Source organism: Buceros rhinoceros, unplaced genomic scaffold (genome assembly GCF_000710305.1).
Source record: "Buceros rhinoceros silvestris isolate BGI_N320 unplaced genomic scaffold, ASM71030v1 scaffold6373, whole genome shotgun sequence".
Classification (NCBI taxonomy): domain Eukaryota; kingdom Metazoa; phylum Chordata; class Aves; order Bucerotiformes; family Bucerotidae; genus Buceros; species Buceros rhinoceros.
In genome coordinates this window covers 27754-48009 of record NW_010403009.1, presented here as the reverse complement: position 1 = coordinate 48009, position 20256 = coordinate 27754, and the positions used below count along the sequence as shown (strand labels likewise).

The window sequence follows — 20256 nt, the reverse complement described above, 5'->3', positions numbered from 1 at the left end:
CCAGGTTTCTTAGTTTCTTTAATTTGGCTAGTAAAATGCATTGGGTGTCCTGTGAGTTTTTGATGGTCTCTGGCTTACCTGTTTCAAGTATATCTGATATTGGTGAGAAGATAAATATTGATAATTTCCTTTTGCATTGTATTGCGGACAGTGCTTCTAGAAGTATATTCTTCTGATACAGCCACTATGATTTTTTTTTTTATGTGATAGTAGTATGGAGTATAATGCTTGGAAGTTTTTTTTGAAAGCTAGTTAAATTATAATTTGAATTTGCAATACTCTTAAAACTCTTAAAATCTTCTTTCTAAAAGATAGTATAGTTGTGGCCGTACTTTCCTCACAAGATGCTGGGGTGGGGGAGTTTCGGGGTAAAAAAAAAGGAATATGTAGGAAGAATTTTTGAATTGGAAAGAGTATTTCTTGAACTAGGGAGATGAATTTTCTTCTTAATAGAAATTAATATGAAGGTAAGACCAAAGAAGGCGTACTAAGTGCAAAAACTTTATTAGTTGAAATTAAATTAGTTCATCTTGATGTAAAAACTGGTGTGAACATCTTGCCTAATGCTAGAAAAATCTATGCTTTCATATGCGTAATAGTTTCAGTGCATGTTTAAAATAAAGTACATGTAGCAAAGCCTGTGAGGCTGTAAGGTTCCTTACATGTGTTTCTCCTATAACAGGAGAGAGACTTTCAAAGATACGAAGAATAGGTAAGCAAAAGATTGCCATTAGTATTTGTTGGGAATTGGGCCTCTGATTTCGGTCTGCTCCCCTGGTGTCAAAAATTAGTCAAAGTTTTATTGTTTGCTTCTGTGTTGTGATTTAAAGTAAAAGATTTTGTGGGCATCTTAAAGCATAGCTAAACTTGGATGTTGTTGAAGCTAAGAGAAGGTAGCTTAGGCATGCTGGAATTCTTCATATTTTCTTGCAAGTTTCTTTGGCATCACTTTGTGTCTGAATTTTTACACCTCACTTCTATCTTCCTTTCCTTCTAAAATTCTCTGTGTAACACTTAGAGCTTTGATAGCTCTTTGAGCTGCTCTTACACACACCTTTCTGAGGTGTCCATGTGGTCTTCAGTATATGAAAGTAGGACAAAACTTTGCCTGGAGTTTCAGCCTACCATTTTAATGAGACAGCAAAGGCAATTTAATGACTTGCTGCGGTTTAAAGGGCTGGTCCTGTGCTCTTTCTTGTGCTAATGTACAGAAAGTTGTTATTATTTTTTGCTTGGGTTAATGATATACAGGTTTGGTGAGCTGGATTGGCACACTGAAGAGTCACCAGAGACAAAGGAGTATGTAGCTGAGAGAAGGGGAAGGAAAGACTGCCACTTGATTGGCATCAGTGTCTTGAATTGGCTGCTTCCTACCTGGGGATCCTTATTCTTTGAGAACTATCCAGTCCAAATGATACAGCCAGCCACTTATTTTTTTCCTCTAGTGGTTGCTGAATGTCTGTTCCCCCAGCCCCCCAAAACCAGGCCAACCCAAAATCTACAAAAACAAAAGAACAAACAAACCAGCCCAACCTTTCCTATCCCTTGCTCTCTGTATCACAAAAAACCTTGGGCCTTAAAATAAAAAGGTTCTCTTCTTTAGAGGTAGGTGCTCTCGTTTTTGAGTCACATCTGTGTTTCAAAAAGTAATGAACAACTCTTAGAAATTCTGATTTGAATAAATGACTAAAAACAAGTATATCTTTTTGAGTACTTAAATACTTCTCCAGGATAGTCTCAGTTCTTGCCTTTTTTTAGACTGAAGTAGCACTAGTATTACTGGTATACTACTTCTGTCCGTAACTGAAATCTGGTCACAGAACACCATGTAAAAATGAGGTGGAATTTGCTGTTGAAAGGAATCCGTTTCTTTTGTAATTTTTAAATCCCCTAATTTTCTCCCCTCCCTCCCCTTTGTAATATACCTATTAGTGGACACAGTTTAACTGGTCTGCAACAGTTTCATTTCTTGTACTGGTGTTTTTAATTCCCTCTGTAGGAAGTCTCCGGTCTTGCAGTTCATCAGACTGCTTTAGTAAAGTGATGCCTCCAAGGAAAAAGAGGAGACCTGCAGCAGGAGATGATTTATCTGCTAAGAAAAGTAGACATGATGGGTATGTCATCTTACCATGAGCTAAGACTGATGGAATATCTAAAGTCAAATAGCTGATATGATCATGTTTAAGTACTAATGGAAATGGTATTCAAATTTGCTTGGTTTCTCAGTGCAGAACCATAGCCTGTGATTGAACTGTGGGATATTGATAAGCACATCTAGGTTCAGTTTGCATCTCACCTTTTTCTAGACAAGAAGCTCATAGGGAGCATTCCTTGCTCTGAAATAGGCTTAGCTGTCAAAATAGACATACTTGTTTGTTTAAAAACAACTTGTAAGAGATACAGTAATAGCTTCCTGTGTACATGCCTAAGATCTGGACTGGGCATTCTCAACCTACAGCCTGTCAGAAAAGTAAATGTATTTGTAGTCCGCTCAGCTCTTACTTGAAGTCCTGCTAGTCTCTCCCTGTCATGTGGTTTGATGCTGATCGTGTAAGGGAAAGATTGCCCGGGCAAGGTGATAACATTGGTGGATAGCCAAGGTGGAGTGGTGATTGAAGTGGTGCTGCTCAGCTTCCCTCTGAGCAACAGAAGCACAAGTGGATTATAATTGTGCGCACGAGCAGTGTATTCTTTTGGCCTAGGTGTTGCATAGCTGAGACTTTGGCAAGCGTTGCATTTTGAGTCAGCTTTAGTCATTCAGAAACCATTGAATGTGTTCCTTGCGCTCAAGGTAGTTGTGATTTATGTGCACTAAATTCAGAACTTTTGGGAATACAGGGCTGTAGACATCTGCATAATAGGTGCATGACTGTCCTGACATTTGAAAGTGGTGTATATACCAGAAAATTTGGTTGCCACTGCATTAATCAGTAGAATTTGAGCTCTATTACAGTCATGCATTACCAGTGACTCAGAAAGCCCGTGCTTCCATAACAAGCATCTGCAGGAAGGTTAGAAGATGCATTTCTCTCCTACCTAAAATCAAGTTGGGTGCTTTCCTTGTTATTCTCTGGCTTGAGTAAGAAAAATGCTGGTAGCCAAATTAAGCCTTTGGTTATGCCTCTGTAACTTCATTGTGTTTAATAGGGTTGCACAACTGTAGCTGCACTGGAATTTATGAAATGATCTGTTGATGCAGAAGAAGAGAGAGATTTCGACTCTCATTTTTATTGCTTTGCATACGTAACACTAGCAAGAACACAAAAGCAATACATGTTCTTAATACTTATTGTTGCTTTTCAGAAATAATAAAATACAAAAGTTGATAGAGGACATTACAGCTTATTCAAAGATGTGCATACAATATGGAAGTGAAACAAGGACAGATCTAGAATCTGAGTAGAGATGTTCCTGTAATGCAACTACCACCCTTTGCCAAGACGCTGATGGTAAAACAAAACAATCCCAAACCCCTAGAAAGGAAAGTTGGTTGTAAGAGATACTGATTTGTGTAACTCAGATAAGAAAATTGTGAGAACCTGATTTCTTACTATATCAGTAGCTATATAAATCTACTTCTAAGAGCTTTTTGAAAGCGTAATACATTTGCCTTCCAGTTTATAATGGATATAGTCTTCATTCTTCTGTCGTATAAGGCTTTATTAAAAGGAAGGCCTCAGCGTGCTTTTAGAAGTGGAGATGAAACCAGATCTGCCAGTCATGGGCCACAGAGGAATATCCTTCCCTGATGTGGTTCCAATTTTTATCTGTCTTCCTTCTTAACTTCTAAAGGTTTTTGGGCTTTCTCAGCTTCCCAGTGTATAAGTTCATTTTGTTTTGGTCTTCAAGAAAACAGTTTTTATTTCAGCGTGACTGGCAGTTTGAAATTTGCTGAATGTGCAGCTCAGTCTTGGAGCTCTGTTTTATTTCAAGAAAGGATGTCTGCAAATTTGGCTTATGCCCCCGTAACCTCTGTGAACAAGGTAAACAAAGACCAAGTTGTCTCCTACTTCCATGCTTGTTTGTCAGATGGAGCTCATGCTTGTCATGTTTGGTCTCTGGAGGTCAGACGCCTCAGTTTGTCAAGCAGATATCAATCTGAAATCAGGAACCTATACAGCAGTGTACTGTAGCAGACCTCATTATTTGCAAAACCATTTCCTCTTGCATTGTGTGTGCAGAGAATGCTGTATACAATAAAACCAGAATGGGTAGTGCGGTGCTGGTTTTTGGAATAAGCCCAGTTCTTTACCATCGCTTATGTTTTAGAGGCAGACTTCCTAGGCGCTGTGTACTAGTAACTCAGGATAAGCCTAAAAGGGACATTAGCCTGTGAGGATTCTGTATTAAGCAAAAAAGGTGGTCAGTGTCTGTTCTTGAATATGTACTCCCAATGAAAAAATACATCATGCACTCTGCAGAAGAGACTGTATTTCCTAATAGATGGTTTGTCCCTTCAGGTGCTTATGGAATTATGTAAGTTTTTTGTGTTTCTCAGTTACAGTGGCAAACTTACAGGGGCAACATTAACAAATAAATTCAGGAATTGCTAGACTTCTGTTTGCTTTCAGTGCGAAGATGTTAGGTATTAGTCTGGAGATTATCAAAGGAATGTTAATGTTAACTGTGTTATCACAGCTGAGACTAAATGTTGATGATTCCTCCTGGTTTGTCCATGCAAAGGAAATTTGTTTTTTTTTTTTAAATCCTGATGTGGATAGTTTTGATTGATATTTTCAGTCTCCACTATTTGTGGGATGTTCCTATAATCTCTTCAAATCTGATAGTAATGTTTTTGAGATACGTATTCTTTCAAAAAAGTTTATTTCAGCTGAAAGAGAAGATGATTCCTAAACACTCTTAAACTCATAAAATTAAACACATCTGATACCAGGGAGCTTGTAGTAGCCTTCATCTGTAGTTCCAAGCTGTTAGGGATACAGCCTTATCTTGGAAGGATTAGTGGAATAATGACACTGGCTATTGAGGAAAAACATCTATAGGAACAAATCCAGTTGTGAGTGATGTTATTTGGAAATGCTGGTCTCAGGCATAGACTGATTATGGAAAATAAAGATTCCAAACATGTTCTTTAGCATCTCATAAGAGGTCAAATTTTGTTAATATTCATAACATGAACGGTGAATGCAGTGTTTCAGAGGGAGGGAATTTTTATACCAGGTGATATACAATGAAAAGAACTTGGTTTATTAATTTCTAGATCATGGTAAGATTAGCTATTGGAAATAAACAGTTTAGCACACACTCACCAGAACATAATGACTTGAAGACTTAGTTTGTATTTCCCTCTCAGTGACACAGTCTTAATGTTACTGTACTTACAACTCTCACAGTATAGGGTATTCTTAAATTGGAGTTAAAATCGCAGTTTCTGTACGTTGCTCTGGGTCATAGAAAAGGTAAAGCAACTTTCATGTAAAGGTACTTGCTCGGTAAGAATATAGTCCTCACTGTGTAGTTATCTAATGCTGTATATCCGTTACACAATCTCTAGCAAAATACTGTTTTTTTTTTTTTCCTTAGGGAAAAATGAGCTGTATAATGTCTTTCTGATGGTCTCATTTAAAAAGTAATTCTACTTTGTATTCCAGAATCATGCTGAGGGCAAAAATCTTAGAGTAATGGATTTTTGAACCTTAGAAGGATGAAAACTAGGAATATTTATCTGCTTCCCTGGAAGTTTGTGTTTTCAAGCAGTTAATTTATCCTGAATGTGTGTATGCCCTCATAAGGGCCTACTAACTTGAAAAATAGATTTTCTTTATTTAGTAATGAGCTTCACCTTCTCATAGTGGATAAATGTTTTGAAAACACAGTCAACCACTATTATTAAGAACGGAAAGTAAAATGAGAATGTGCTAACCTTAGAAGTTTTCAAAACCTTTAAACTTGAGGGTTTTTTTGTTCTGTTGTCATTTACCAGCTGATTTGGTCCTACCCCAGGCAGACAGCCTGTGTTACCAGTTGTCATAGATGTCTAGACATTATTCCTTGAAGTAGAAATTTTCAGGTACACACAGGTAGAATTTTCACTTTCTACACCTCTTAAGTGAACTTCACTTAAAAGTGCTAAAGAAAGTTAAACTGGACACGTGGCTATCAACATATATGCTGTTACACATACTGTTCCTGATTTTTAATTAATTAAGCCTGATGAAGTTCAAAACAGTAATTTAAAAGTTTAGAGGTGATTGTAAGTCTTTAAATAGGGAGAGATAAGACGTATTAATTTATAAAACTTAGCAGTCAGATTTATCCTGAGGGTTGCATTAAACATGTTTTACATGCCTTGCAAGTTGTAAAACATCTCTCTTCCCCTGCCCGTGTTTCTACAACAACATTTATGAAACTATTGCTAAAATCATAATTGTGGATAAATAGGTAAGGCTTTATAAAAATACTTCTGTTGTGCTGCACTGATAAATTCTTAGCCTTTAAAACTTTAAATTGGAATAAATGGAAGTAGCAGGGGGCATCTTCTTCAATCAAAAGTTTGCATCTTTCAAAATATAAATAGTCTGAAAGCAATTAGTTACTCAATTCAAAGCTCAAACAAAATGAGGTAAAGGTTTTGAAAAAGTTCTGGTTGCACAGAAACAAAGCTACTGTTGGTAATTAATGTTTTCATTCAGTAAACACTGATCATCTGAAGTGAGCAGGCTCTAAATCTTCATGAGGGGTTAAGTTTTGACTTAAACTACCTTTTTTCCCCTCTTTTTAGGTTTATTTATTTATCTCCTTAAATGAGCTGTTACCATCTTTCTCAATCAAGAGAGTATTTTATGTGACCTAAACTGCATGTTTTCACTGATCTCGGTTTGACTATTCTGGAGTCAAACAGCCCAGAGTTGCTGCTATGGTAGGTGGAGCTCTTAACAAATTCCAGTACAGCTGAAGCATGCTCAGAGCAGGAACAGATACCCGACTTTGAAGACTGCAGTAGATTGAAGAGAATTACCGTGACCTGGTTCTTTTGCTGGCACTGACCATACACTCTTCTGATGACTTGCTTAATCACCCCATAATAGCTGGATGGAATTTTTCCCGCCAAATGAACTGCAGAGGAGAATAATCTGAAAAAGATATGGATGATTGTGTATTTAAAGATACATGAAAGGCCTAGATGCTCAAGGGTTTTGTTTACATCTTCCTATAGCACTTCCAATTATAAACTACGGTCTCATCTTTATTGCAGGGGTATTAGAATGCCTTAGCTCATAAGAATATTTCAGAGATAAATTTAAAAACAGATGTCATGAGTCATCTCTTATCATGATGGAGATGCAAGCATTTCTGAGAAAAGAATGTCATTAAGTGGTTCAGTAGTTGATACCACTTCTATAAAACTTAGGCAGGTTAATCTCAGGTTGCTTTTTTCCTCCACCACATTTTTTCTTCTCTCTAGTCGGTGAAATGGCTGTTAGATAATAAAAAAGAAAAAGCTAAATTCTCCTTAAGGGGATACTGGTTATAATATAAAGAAAAATGTTTTGAAATCAGCTGTCACTATCCTGGCACTGACAGTGTCATGCTAAACTATTAAGAATTATTTTTCAAGCAAAGATTTTTCTGAGTCATTGTACGTGTATACATGTCTCATCTGAGAGACAAATATATATATACTCTTTGCCCATAGGTAATTTCCCCCTCTGCCCCCCTTGGTGTCCTTGATGGGCCACATGCCAGGGTTCAGAAATGGAAGGATAATTCTAAATGCAAAGGCAAGTTTGCTTTTGTCTGGTAGTGATAGTTATAGCAGACACTCTGGAAAAAAATTCTGTGCACACCTGTCTAGCTCTGATGAGACCCTTTAGCAATCCTGTTCAGTGTCAGCATTCTCTGCCAGTGGTACAAATTCTGGTACCAAAAATACCAGGTACAGTCATTGGCCCTTCCTTTATGGAAGGTTTCTGTGGGGTTTTTACCTTTTTTTCATTTTATTTTTAAATTTTTTCCTTCTTCAGACTCTGAGCAGTGTATTTTTTTCTGACTGAAACCCTGTAGGTTCCTCTTATGGACCATAAATGCATAAGCAAATTACCAATCTGTAACATGGTCAGCAGAGTGATTGTGCATCTGTTTGAAACTTCTGGTGCTGGTCACCTTGAGGAAGCTGTGAGCTGTCAAGGACTTGCTGTTTGAGACTCAGTTCTGTTTGGCAGGTGTTTGCTGCTCCCAAAGTATTCAGAGATCTACCCTGTGCACTCTGGCAGTTTGTATTTGTCCGTGTAGCAAGAGACACTATCCTTAGCCCAAAGACAATGCACATCATCTTGCAGTATGTACAGAGAAATTCCAAAGATGTGAGAAATGTTCTAAGATACAGAATGGATGCCAGATGTCTCTGGCAGTTTGTGTTTTTCTTCTCTGCATGTATGGTTCTTGAGACATTCAAATCTGTATTAATGATAGTTCAGAGGACACCGTCTTTGGGATCACCTTTACCCTGTGCTGCCAGGTTGGGCTTGCTGCGATAATTGAACCGAGTTGTCCTAGGCTGTAAGCTCAGGTATTTGTCTACTTGTTTGCTTGTATCTCCCTGCTCATCTTGCTTTACCAAGCACTTCAAGGATTAGAAGTTTCTTGCTAATAGAACTAGCTGGTTTGACTACAGTCGAGAGAGAAACTTGTTCAGTGTTTGGAATAAGTAGAGAATGGACTTCATCTTTATGAGGTTACTCATACTGGGTCTGCAGTGTTGTTACTTATTTCTGCCATATTCCTTTTCAAGTGATCCTCAACTTGCAGAATATGTGATCTGCCATTAGTTGCTTTAGGTTGAGAGAAAGCATCTGCGATTCATCCAGTCATTTTTGTGCATGGTTTTATACTTCTGGCTGAGCGTAGTCTGCTTCCATTACAAATGTGATACAGCATCACCTGCACTTTTAATGAGTAATTAGCTTATAGCAGAGACTGGGATAGCTCAAGATCATATCCTTTCTGATTTTATTTTTTGAATTTGTGAAGTAATTTCTTTTACTGGCACAGGTTGGAAGATCTGTAATCAGTTCTGGTTTCTCAAAACTCAAACTCCAGTAGTCAGATACTGAGCTTTTTGAACAATGGTAAGTCTGAAGCCAGTGTGTTGCTTGGCTGCGTGGTGGGCACATGACTTAGTAATGCATGTTGTTATTTCCTGCAGTTCCTAAACAGTGACCTTAGCCTTAAGCACATCAAATGACTTTCAGTCCCACATCACTCCTATGAAAACTTGCTACACGTAGATGTAGTGACTGTATAAAAAGAGCTGGCTTTTTCTGTTCTCATTCACCATTCCTGTAAGACATAATGCTGTCACTAGTGTCTTGCTTCCGGCTATGGTATTTAGCTCTTCCACTTGTAGATGCAGGAACCCTTTTTCTGAAATACCTGGACAACCCAGAGCTCTGTCAGTAAATTTGTTTCTTGAGGGGTTCTTTTCCAAATCTGCTATTCACATCATTACAGCCAAGGTGTTGATGTGCACTTGATTATCATCACTTCATCAGAAAAAATCGTTGAGTCTAGTGAATGTCTCTTTAGGAACCACATAAGATTTGCAGTCCTAGATCCCAGCAGTGCTCTTACAGACTTCTTGAATAAATAGAATAGGATAAAGATGTTGATTAGCTCTTGCTACAATCAGTTTTCAACTTGGTATTCCAGCTGGTATTTGTCACTTTGTTTGCTACAAAAAAGGAGATACTGAATAATTAGACTTTTGCCAAAGTAGCAGAAGATCTCCTTTCTTTGTCTCAAGACATTTTTATGACTCCTGAATTCAGAATAGCCTAAAAAAAATACCTGATAGGTCTTTCAGAATCACAGTTCATTCTGCAAATGTGAGAATGTTATCAGACCTTGTTTTTTTTTCTTAAAAAAATCAAAATTATTCCTGACTTACACCTTCTGGCATAGTTGTTTACTTACTGGGCAGTGCTGCCAGCCTGTTCCTTTCCAACTGCAGTAAAGCTTATACAAAGTAGGGTTTTTTTAGTACTAAAATAGAAAAAAGCGTTTTTGAAATGAATAATAAAAACCCTACAGATTGAGAGTATATGTGAATATACCTGTTTCTGAGACATCTGTGATTGACATTTTTCTGCAGTATATTAGTTTGGTGCAGCTCAGCATGTTTTGGTACTGTGTTAAGAAATTTCAGGATGTTAAGAAAAGTGAAGAGCCTCATTTGTATTTATCTTCCAGTTAGCAATTTATCATTTTGCTCTGACTAGTATTACTTTTCTAATGGTTAATTGCTTTAAAGGATCTATGACAGTAAACATGAAGTAGTTCTTTGAATTGCTATCAGGATGATCTGTGTGCTGTTAACTTCTACCTACAGTTCCTTATAGCTAATAGCCGAGCTTGGTGGAGAATAGTGGGATCAGTGAACTTCAAGCTTGCAGATGCAGATATCTTTTCTAGATGTCTTTCTAGAAGGACAAAATGGTGATGAAATCACCTCCAAATTAATTTCATCAAGTTGTTTCAGAATTCTCCTTGAGCCAATTTAGCCATTTTGTTGTCTTCCCCCTTTCCCCAGAGTTTGACACTGTAAGAGGAAGGGCTGCGTGCTTGGAACATTTACAAAGCTGTTCTTGGCTACCTCCTCTAGTGTAAGCCATTTGTTGCTCGGCTCTTTTCAGCCTTTATGAGCCCGAACTACTGCAGAGTGATAGAAATGGATCAGAGAATTCATATGCAGCAGCAAACAACTACTTGGACTGCTGAGTCTCTTTCCTCTAACAGGCACCAATGATGTTGTCTCTATTTCAGAGAAGTCTAAATAGGGTGGAGTAACTTAGATTGCCTTCCATTCTGTAGGTGTTTCAGATGCTAAATTGAGGAGACTGGTACTTCAGTGTTTCTGAACATAGTTAAAACTCCTTATGCTTCTTGCTGGTCATCTCTGGGGGAAGGGGCGCTGTGAATCTAGCTTTTCAGATAACTATTTATCCCATGATGAATGAGGTTCCTTAAGTTATTGTCAGTGAGGACCTGTAACCTGTTCTCTGTGGTTCTTTTGTGTTACCAGCTTCCTGGCTTTAGAATAATGTAAGTGTGGGTCATGTCTGTTTTGGCCTTTCTACTTCTTAAAGGATTTTTTTGAGGAGGCAAAAAGAATATGTGAAGTTCTCTGTTAATAAAGTGCACAAGTATGTGTGTGCCTACAGGTAGCACCTGTGTTGACTGTGACATGGCATTAATTTGGCTTTAGACCCACAGCTGAGTTGCGGCCCATCAGTTGATTGTGGTACCTAATGATGTTCTGACATTAAACTTACATGAAGAGCTTGTCTGTATTTGTTGTAGACAAAGTTCGTGTGGATGGGTAACAATTATGAATCAGGTGAACCATGACAGACTGAGCAAAACACAGTGTTTAGGTTCAGTGATTCTTACTCTATTAAGCAGTGTCCCAAATGATTGGGTATGAGGACAGAATGTTGGGGAAACTAGTTCATGAAAGGAGAACTGTTGCTTCTTACAGTGGCTGTTGACTAAAAGATTACTTTTTAAAAATTGATGAATTAATTACTTGTTTCTCTTTTTTTAAGTATGTATAGAAAATATGATTCGACTAGAATAAAAGCAGAGGAAGAAGTCTTTTCAAGTAAGAGATGCTTAGAATGGTTCTATGAATATGCAGGTAAGAGTGAAATGCATATTTCCTGGTAATAATAATTTAATCTACATTGGAATATAAAAATTGCATTAACTGATCTTTTCTGAAACTGAGTACAGAGGCTTTTTTTTTTAAGTCTTGAAGCTTTTCTTATGTTCTGTGTAGCAAGAAGTTGAAGAGTTCAAGGGGCAATTTTGTCTTTGCCTCTGTTCTATAAAAAGAGTACAGAAGGTGTGTAACTTTAAACATTTTGGAACACGTATACTTTACTATTCAAATCTGTAGTTAAAGCTGTACTTCTGTCATATCTCTGGCCTTAGAAGTTCTTAGAAGTTCTGTTAGTGCTGAGTAGTACAGAATTATGCTTCAGGAGAATAATGTCTTTTTTAATTAAAAAAAAAGTGGGGGAGGTAATAATATTAGTTTTGATCCTGCTAAATCTGTTGTTTATGGTTTTGAGCACAGAAATGAAGTGTATTAAGTGTCCTGTACCAGTCTTGTCTTTATATAGTTTTCCATCTCAGAGTATAGGGAAGGTAAAAATAACTATTTATTTTTGCCTTAGTGAATGAGAACTTTCTTTAGGTATTACTTCTAGGATTGTTAATTATAATCTGAGGTCACAAAAGATGGTTCTTTGATAGTGAAATTGGTCATTGTATTAATTTTTTTTTAACATATGGTTTTCTGAAAACAAGAACTTTGAAGTATGGGGAAAAATGATCTCATGACTGTAAAGACCAAAAGGAAATGAAATAGGTGATGGAGAAAAAACTCAAAGACGACCTTAATTTTTTCTCTGATGTTGTCTTAGATAATGTTGCTCACAGCTTGTTCTGTCTACTTTGTACACGTAATCAAGAGTGACTTAATTTGATGAAATAAAATGTTTTTGTCTTCCAATAAAATTATATACCAAGTTAATCAGATCTCACTTCTCTGTGGTAGTCTATGAGATGAGATTTGGACAAATTCAAGCCAAATCTAATCTGTTAGATTCTTTGCATTTCTGACCAGCCTGATTTGATTTTTTTTTTTACTCTAGCAACAAGGATAATTCAGTTTTGTTCAGGCTTTCATGGAAAGAAAGGATAAAAGGAAGGCTGTGTATGAAGGAACTTCTGGGTTTCCATTGCATGCATATGCCAAGAAAAAACAGAGAAAAGTGGAGAGCATGACTCTGTTTACAGTATTAACAGTCTGGAAAAGTAAATTTTCAAAGAATAATTTTCTTTATTTTTTTTTTACTCTAGCAACAAGGATAACTCAGTTTTGTTCAGGCTTTCATGGAAAGAAAGGATAAAAGGAAGGCTGTGTATGAAGGAACTTCTGGGTTTCCATTGCATGCATATGCCAAGAAAAAACAGAGAAAAGTGGAGAGCATGACTCTGTTTACAGTATTAACAGTCTGGAAAAGTAAATTTTCAAAGAATAATTTTCTTTTGTGTTCTTGCTTCCTAAGTCTTCTCCTTTACAAATGTAGACAGTTGACAGTGCATTTGTGGGTTTTTTTTTTCCTACTGTGTCTTTACATTACAGAATGAATCTTTTTATAACTGTTGTGTACACTCGGAACTGTTAAAGGATGTCATGAGAAGATGGGAAAAAATCTAATTAAACCTTGTTATTTCTAGAATAGTAGGTCACCTAATAATAAAACATAGATTGATCTTCCCTTTATAAAACCTCTTTCTTGCACATGTGATCTTTATGTTGGTTGAAAGTAGGCATTTCAGCTGCTAATGTTTTGTTTTCCTAAATGAGCCCTTTTAAACATGAGTAAATAATTCTAACAAAATAATCCAAATACTTAAAATGTACTTAAAAATAGAATTGCACAGTGCAATTCTTAATGCCTGTATAATTTTTGCAACAGAGTATTGTAGAAGTTACAAATATCTTAACAGCTTGCTTTCATAGTAGTGCATTTTAATAGCATCTATATTTTTAATCTCTTTTTCATTTTAAGTCAGCAAAAAGATAGCTGTAACTAGTGTCTTCCTTCCCCCAGCAGTTACTAAAACTCACATAATGAGTGGTCATGGTATAGCAATATGAATAAACAGGAACACAAGATTTTTATTTTAGGCTGCTTTTTTTGTACGTAACATTTAATGAGGATAGTATATGAAATAATAATGAATGAGATTCTGGGAATGATAATGTCTTGTATCCTGTCTAGTTATGCATTGCATTTTTATGTGATATGATCGTACTAGAATAGTAGTCAACAAGTTTGTTCAGTAGCAGTCATCCACTCATTTCACCACGATAATATTATGTGGATATTCTGCTAGTTTTAAGTGCATTCTTAAAGATCTTATTAACTTAACTCTTCCAAAATTATCTCAGTAAATGGATAGCATAAAGGATATTGTCAGGAATGAAAAGTTGGTTTACAGATTTTCTGTCTCTATTTCCAAAGGCAAGATAAACGTTTGAGTGTTTCCAAGTAAGTAAGTATGGAAATACTTAGTGCATGTCAAAGCAAAACAAAAAAATACTAGTATGGCAGTTCAGGCTGTACTGTGTGATTGCGTTCCTCTTGTGCTACAAAGGTCAGACTTTTAATTGTCAGAGATAAGTAAAATGCATTTTGTTTGCAGGCACCGATGACATTGTAGGTCCAGAAGGTATGGAGAAATTTTGTGAAGACATTGGAGTTGAACCAGAAAATGTAAGTTCAAAAGATGCCTAATCTGTTATGATACACATAATCCAGTCTTAGATCTCTTAGTTTTGAATCTAGCATTAAAAAATTCTTGGGAGTTTTTCAAAAAATGAAATATAAGGAAGGTTTATATGCACATTTGGAAACACCTTTATTTTAAACCCCAAGCCATCAAGTTATAAAACCTCAAATTCTCTTTGCTGCCACCTCTTCTCTTTCACTTTCCCACCACACTAGAGATTTTATGTAATAACTACAAAACTACAAAGTAATGTTTTCCTTGTGTTTTCTAGGAGAGAAATGGATTTCAAATATTGTGAGCAGTATTAGCACTCTCACTATGCCATTTCAAAATGCAAATAAAGGATATATATAAAATTACATAATACATTTTGTGCGTATGCGTATCTAGAAATAAATTTTAGAAGGAATAGTTGGGCCTTTTACAGGCTTTTTCCTAGTGCCTGATTTTTGCTCCTTAAATGTATATGCAAGTCCCGTCTCTTGCAGGTTTCATAAAGCAGCATCACTGAAGTAAAACGAGAATCATGGTTTTGAAAGATTTACTGGAAATAAAAGATGTAACTTGCTGATTTTGGAGTTTATTAGGATAATAAACCCTTGAGATTTATGCAGACGTTGGCTATATAAGTAGGCATTGATCTCCAGGACTCCCGTTCTTGGCAGGCCCCGGCTACCCCGTGCCTGGGTCTGTGATGTCCGGAGGTAGAGCAGCGACTCTTTTGACACCCCCTTGCCGTGGGGAAGGAGCTTGTGTGCCCTTGTGAGGTTGAGAGCTGTGCTGGTGGTGGCATGTGCCTCCGGTGGGGTCTCCCAGGCCAGACAGGTCTCAGCTGAAGGGTCAGACAAAGTGTGTCCACGGGCAGGATGGGCTCACTAGCCTTCAGGCAACCATATTCGGAGAAGGACAACTCTGACTCCAAACCCGGGCAGATGGAGCTCGTTTAGCCTTGTAAGGCTCATCCATCATCTAAGAGAAGGATACTCTAACCAAACCTGCGACCCGAGGACTCGCTGTCACCGTCCAAGCTCGCCAGGTCCTGGCAGATGAACCTCAGGTGTAAAGGGTGGAGCCAGTTCCGCGCACGCTGCGCCTCACCTAAAAAATCCACCACACAGGCCTGAAGGGTGCACTCATCGCTTGCAGTGAGTGTGGGAAAAGCCCTTCCCAAGTCTTTGTTCGCGAAGCCAAGTCATGATGAATGAAGTAGGCATTAGGATTCCGCATTAAAAACCGTGTAGAGCTGTACTAACATTAGGCAGTTCATGGCTGTATTGCAAATTTAGATGACTTGATTATATTTTTTTCTTCTAGTCTGCAGGGTCAGTTGTCCTGCAAGTATTTTCTATGTATATATCAGAAGTGTGGTGTCTTAAGTTCCTGACTAAGATAGTAATCTTATGGTATCGCTTTATGTAAATTCTTTATTGCTTCAATCATCTGTATGAGATGTGAAAAGCAATGCGTTTCCTTCTGGGCAGTACTCCAAAGTGTTTATGTACCAGCCTGTTTTGATGTGTCTTCGTGTTAGTTCACCTAGGTTTACCTAGCATCTGCTTGAATTATGCTGCATGTTCAGATCCGCAAAATTAGGCAGGCTGAGGGTACGCTGGGGTAGCTGGATTCAGATGGGATCATTATTAGCTTTAGAATATTGGTTCTCACAGAACTCATGAATTGCAGCTAATGTTTATCTAGATGAGTTTAACAAATGTCAAATGTAACTTACAAATTGTTGCTTAAATTTTGTAGTTGTTTTGGGGATCCTTTTCTGTAGCTTTTGCACCCACTCATCTTCCTCACTGCACTGCTCACTGTGTGAGCAGTGAGATGACTGTGTGCTCCTTTGAAGTAAGGTGGCTGCTGGTAACTTGGATGGATGTTCACTCTGTGTAATTGCACTGTTAACTTCATTTGGATTATGTAGAGGTTTGTTGCTTTAAGAGTTTTTAGGTTTTAAAATAGTGTTGCAAGGATCTGAACATTGCATTTATACAAGTAGAGCATTTGTAGCCTTCTAAACAGTGGTTACTTGAAAAACTGATGGATCTTCCTGTTAATTCTTTTCAGTTTTTCTTTTCCTCTTTAAAACAGGTAGTTATGCTTGTACTAGCATGGAAGTTGGATGCACAAAACATGGGCTACTTTACATTACAAGAATGGTTAAAAGGAATGACATCACTACAGTAAGCGCTTTGAAAAACCTCTTAAGTTTGTTATAATAAACCTAGTTTTTTAGAAAAACCCCACATTTTGGTATTTTGACTCATAACACCTAAAGCACAGAGCTCTATTCTGGAGTAGACGCTGTATGCTTTTGGTCCTATTTATGGTGATGTAGCCACTTAGACACAACTTGAAACCTGACAGCTGTACATTTAAATACAGTTGGATTAAAATATCCACAGTCTCAAGAAAACAGAATTGTCATGAGGTTCAATGTTGTTTCTGTCCCCAAGGGCATCTGTCTTTGTCACTGGTTTGGACCTGTGTATTAGATATTGGTATGTTGTTAGAGCATATGTAGTTTAAAATGATAAATAGTACAAACCCTTCCTACACCCTGCACTACCATGTTCTTTCTAAGAGTTTTTCTCCAGTTGAGAGCTTATCTTCATGGCATAATTAACATAAACGTAGCTGAATGATCACATTTCCTAGACAGCTGGAGAAAGAACCATGTTTTGACTTCTCTTCCAGAACAGAATCAGTAAAACTGTGTAGGAGGTTCTATAGTTTCAGCAAAAGTATAGACATGTTATTTCTCTGCTATGATTTGCTGGTTGTTTGACAAGTGTAGACAAGCTTTTAGTTTAGTCTGTTGGAGAGTGCATTTTCTACAAATCCTAACAAATTGTCATAGAGTACCACTGTAAGACTTCGTTACTTTATCTGAAACCATTTCATGCTGTGCATTTAATCATGGCATGTTATACAGACAAACTCATAAACATGCCTTTATGCAGTGATGTTATTTTGAAGAGATTGGGGCTACATGTTAGAGATTCTCTTGTAAAATATCAGACACTTGTATAAGAATGCAGACTCTAAATTCACCTTGTGCTGTTCTTGTAGATGTGATACTACAGAGAAGTTGAGAAATTCTCTGGATTACTTGAGATCTTTATTAAATGAGCCTGCCAATTTTAAACTTATTTATAGATACGCGTTTGACTTTGCACGGGTAAGTACTGTGGAAGCATTCGAAATTTCACTTTCATAAGTAGTACTTGAAAGACTGTGTTCTTCTGTTTCTCTTAAACCACTCAAGACTACTTCAAAGAAATGGAACTGTTTGTGTCCTGAAGAAGTATATGCAAAATGCCAGAACTGGAAAAGAAAAGTATATAGGGTGCTTGATGTTCAGTGGTTTAGTGTTTTGAAGTAGAAAGGTAACAAAATATATCAAGCTATTTTGTGACTTCAGGGAAATAATTTAGGCCGTATTCTGTTGTGCATTGGAGGTTTGCCACTCACTTCCACTGGCTTTCAAATTACCCTTTTTTTTCTTCTTACTATTTGAATTTTGTGAGCATAATTATGTTTAAAACAGGGAGACACTTCAGCTGCTCAAAATAACTGACATGGTAAAAGCTGGATATGATATGCTATAAATACTGCTTCAGTAGACTGTGGAAAGGTCATTAATGATGTTCTCAGTATTTATTAAACAATATTCTGATATCAGTCTTCCTACTATAAAATATTTATTGATAAAATTATCCTTTGTATTGGAACACTAATATGCATAAGACTATTCCTACTTCAAGGGAGCAGTAAAATAACTTTAATTTTCTGAATTAACATTTTGACATGGTATTTGGACATTCATATTGCAGGTACGATGGAATGTACATAAGAGTTAACATAAAAACAATCACAGGCAAAACTGAGGCTCAGATTTCAATGCAGAACTAAAAGCATCAAGAAATTTGCAAGAAAAAAAGTAACATGAGAAAAATAATAAGAAATTGAACTGATAGCTATTCTGATAATTAAGTCTGCCATAATTAAGTCAGATTTCTGTTACATCAGTGCTTTCTGCATGTCAGTGTGTAGAGGCTCACAGCAGAGATTCACGTTTAACCAAGGAAACTTACAGCTCGATACGACAATGCATCTCATTAGTCAGTATGAGAGGAAAAAAACCCATACCCGCATGTTAATTCCTCCTTGGTTGTGTGAAGATTTATTCTTCCAGTTTTGCTCAACACAAAATGCAAAGGCTGGGAATAACTAACATTGCTGAAGAAGTGCAAGACACTGATGAAGTACTTGGGATAGATTAAAAAATGGTTTACTAGTTGCAGATCTGCACCAGCTGATGGCCTGTTAAAAGAAAGTGCAGAAGCTTGAGAAGAGGATAGTAGGTGGAGTTTTTTTTCAAGAAATACCAAATTGATGTGACACAAACAGTGATACCGTTTTTGACAAACAAACCCTTCCCCACATTGTAGAACTGCAAGTCAAAGGCATATCAACAGGGCAGTTGTCAAAATTATATTGGATTAATAGAATTGTTGAACTTTTAATACTACAGAGCCAGGGTAAGTCTACAGGAGAGTGGCATCCAGTAAGCATAGAAGTGGGTGCGGACAAAGGCTGAAAAATTTATCTAGATACAGCAGATCAACTATTCTGATGAACCTGTATATAATTTTTAAGTGATTGATTGAAAAAAGCTGATGGGGAGCAGGATTGTTTTTTGGTTTGGAAGATTGTTTAATTTTCATCCTAAGTGTAATCATTTCAGGGAAGAGCTCCGTGGCAAAGAGCACTTACCTAAACTTCTGAAGCTTCAAGAGAATTTTTGAAAGCATCTGTTGTGATTTGTTATTTAGAGTTAGTTTGTCAATAAAAATAAGTATCATCAAAGTTTTATGCAGCATGCATGATTTAAGTCAGCATGGGTTTGAGGAAATAACTTAAAACACGTCAGTATTAAGCACAAATACATTCCTCTCTCCCTCTTTGCCATTGTCATTGCCAAGTTTAGAGATGCGTGTATTTCATGGCTTAAATAGGTCTTTTATCTGACATTGGGGGAAAAAAGGGACTGTCCATCATCAATGTAAAACAAATACTGAAATTTATCACGAGTTTGTCAATATATTCTTTCCACTGTATCCAAGAAAGGGAATGTACGTATGTGGAATATATGTTAAGAATTAAGCATTTGACAGGAGAGATATGCCGTTAGGTGGTTGAAGGTGGGTATAGAGGGCTTATCTGAACAAATTGTTCTGAGCAGTAGTTAGAGAGGGAGAATGTAGAAATTTAATGCAAGGCATGTAAAAACAGCATGGCCAAAGTAAAGGCAACGGAGTCTGATGTCGTTAAAATGTGTGGAAAGAAATCAGCCTATAAACAGTGTGGAAAAGAAGATGTATTCTACAGCAGTGTTAAAGGCGTTTGTGACAGGTGTAAATGGGTTTTGGAAAGAGGATTAGGTTTTAGAACTGCTTGATGTTGGAAATAAGTGGAAGAATTGTATCACATTAATACAAAAATGCCTTTTGGAGGTTTGTTTTTCAGCTTTATTACTAATTTAAAAACTTTGTTCATCCTGCAATTTACTTTTTTCCTCTAGATCAGGTTGAGTAAAGTCGTTCTTGGATTTAGTGACCAAAATGTAAACCAGCTTCTGATGTTTTCAGAGTTGCTAGCCTCCTCACTTCCTTTCCAAACCAAATCGGCATTAAATTGAGTCTGCACAATTTTAGAATTGAGGTGTGTTTTCTAAGCAGTGGGTTTCAGGAAGAGAGGATAATTTTGTGACTGAGGCATTCAGTTCTCAGAGAACTGGGATCTTGCTCTACCACATCTTTCCTACATAATAGAAGACAATTCAATTACGTTTTGAGCTTGTTTTTTAAATAAAGATGTGTATTCTATAATACATACAAATGTATTTGTACAGGTGAGGCATAG

General features: G+C 37.0%; 1 protein-coding gene across 2 annotated transcripts in view; it reads left to right on the top strand.

Annotated features, from left to right (window-relative positions):
- Positions 1-20256, top strand: part of DCUN1D4 (DCN1, defective in cullin neddylation 1, domain containing 4) — a 29245-nt gene that overhangs the window by 6290 nt on the left and 2699 nt on the right. For both annotated transcript variants that reach the window (XM_010132833.1, XM_010132832.1), the window contains exons 3-7: positions 2000-2114; positions 11565-11656; positions 14239-14309; positions 16420-16511; positions 17401-17509. In XM_010132833.1, the coding sequence (XP_010131135.1) occupies positions 2044-2114; positions 11565-11656; positions 14239-14309; positions 16420-16511; positions 17401-17509 (435 nt within the window). In that variant the 5' untranslated portion in view covers positions 2000-2043. The remainder of the gene's footprint in view (positions 1-1999; positions 2115-11564; positions 11657-14238; positions 14310-16419; positions 16512-17400; positions 17510-20256) is intronic.